The sequence below is a fragment of the Trichinella spiralis genome (genome assembly GCF_000181795.1).
Source record: "Trichinella spiralis strain ISS 195 chromosome Unknown Scfld5683, whole genome shotgun sequence".
Classification (NCBI taxonomy): domain Eukaryota; kingdom Metazoa; phylum Nematoda; class Enoplea; order Trichinellida; family Trichinellidae; genus Trichinella; species Trichinella spiralis.
The window spans coordinates 1-905 of record NW_003532622.1 but is presented as its reverse complement, the minus strand read 5'-3'; the positions used below and the strand labels follow the sequence as shown (position 1 = coordinate 905).

Sequence of the window (905 nt, the reverse complement as noted above, 5' to 3'; positions counted from 1 at the left end):
TTGCCCGATCCGGCAGATCATCTGCTGAGCAGCTGTGTCTGCTCGAACTGGACCCGTTGCAGAGATCTCCTCAGCTCCTATAGCAGTTGCGGTGCTGGGTTCACCTAGGATGGTACGTGATTCGGCTGGCACCTCCTCTTCTTCGGCTTCATGAACCTCCTCTTCGTCCAACCCGTCTCGCCTCTGCGTTGGTGCCACGTATTGCCGAACCCGTTTACCAAACTTAAACTGACTATAGTCGCCTGCTACACGTATTTCGCCGACTTGTTTGCTCAAGGCCTCGATTTGAGCGGCCGTACCCGTATTTTGCATAATGTTCTCGTTGGCGTGCCGGCGGCGATGCAATCCGACGGCTCTTTTCGACACGCCTACGTAATCGCAAAGATCGCAACGAACTCCATGCAAATCTTCGCTCTCTCCCAACTTCCGGGTTATCTCCCACCGGCTAACACAGCTGCGAACGTGGGTGTTCACAACTCGGAGGGGATACCGGTGATCTGCCGGCAAGAAATCCGTATTACAATTGCGACACCGGTAATGCCACTGGACGCTGTGACAATTGTGGACTCGCATGAAATGACGAGTCAGCGTTTGGTGCGCAAATTGACCGTCTGGTCTCACGGCCGTGTACGGTTTCTCGCATCCCAGTGGGCAGACCACCGCCTGGGCGATTGGGAAAGTTGCCCGTACAGTCACCTGTTCCTCGGTTCTTTGTAGAACTTCGAGGTCGGGCAATTTTTCCGTCCTAAGCAACGGCGACACCAAAACACGTTGCTTACCTGAACCGCCAGAGTCGATGGTGTATCTGGGGTGACGGAATTTTTGGATCTCGTCCGCGCTTGGAGAGTGCATGGCGTACGTGGGCTACTCGAAGTGTTCGGGTTTTCTTTTACGGTGGGTGATGG

General features: G+C 54.6%; 1 protein-coding gene across 1 annotated transcript; it reads left to right on the top strand.

The window, feature by feature from the left end:
• Positions 1 to 238: 238 nt before the first annotated feature.
• Positions 239 to 594, top strand: Tsp_13777 (hypothetical protein; the record flags this gene model as incomplete). Its single annotated transcript, XM_003366632.1, has 1 exon — positions 239 to 594. A coding segment is annotated over one exon (356 nt), but the record flags the coding sequence as incomplete, so codon positions are not given.
• Between the last annotated feature and the right edge of the window lie 311 nt (positions 595 to 905).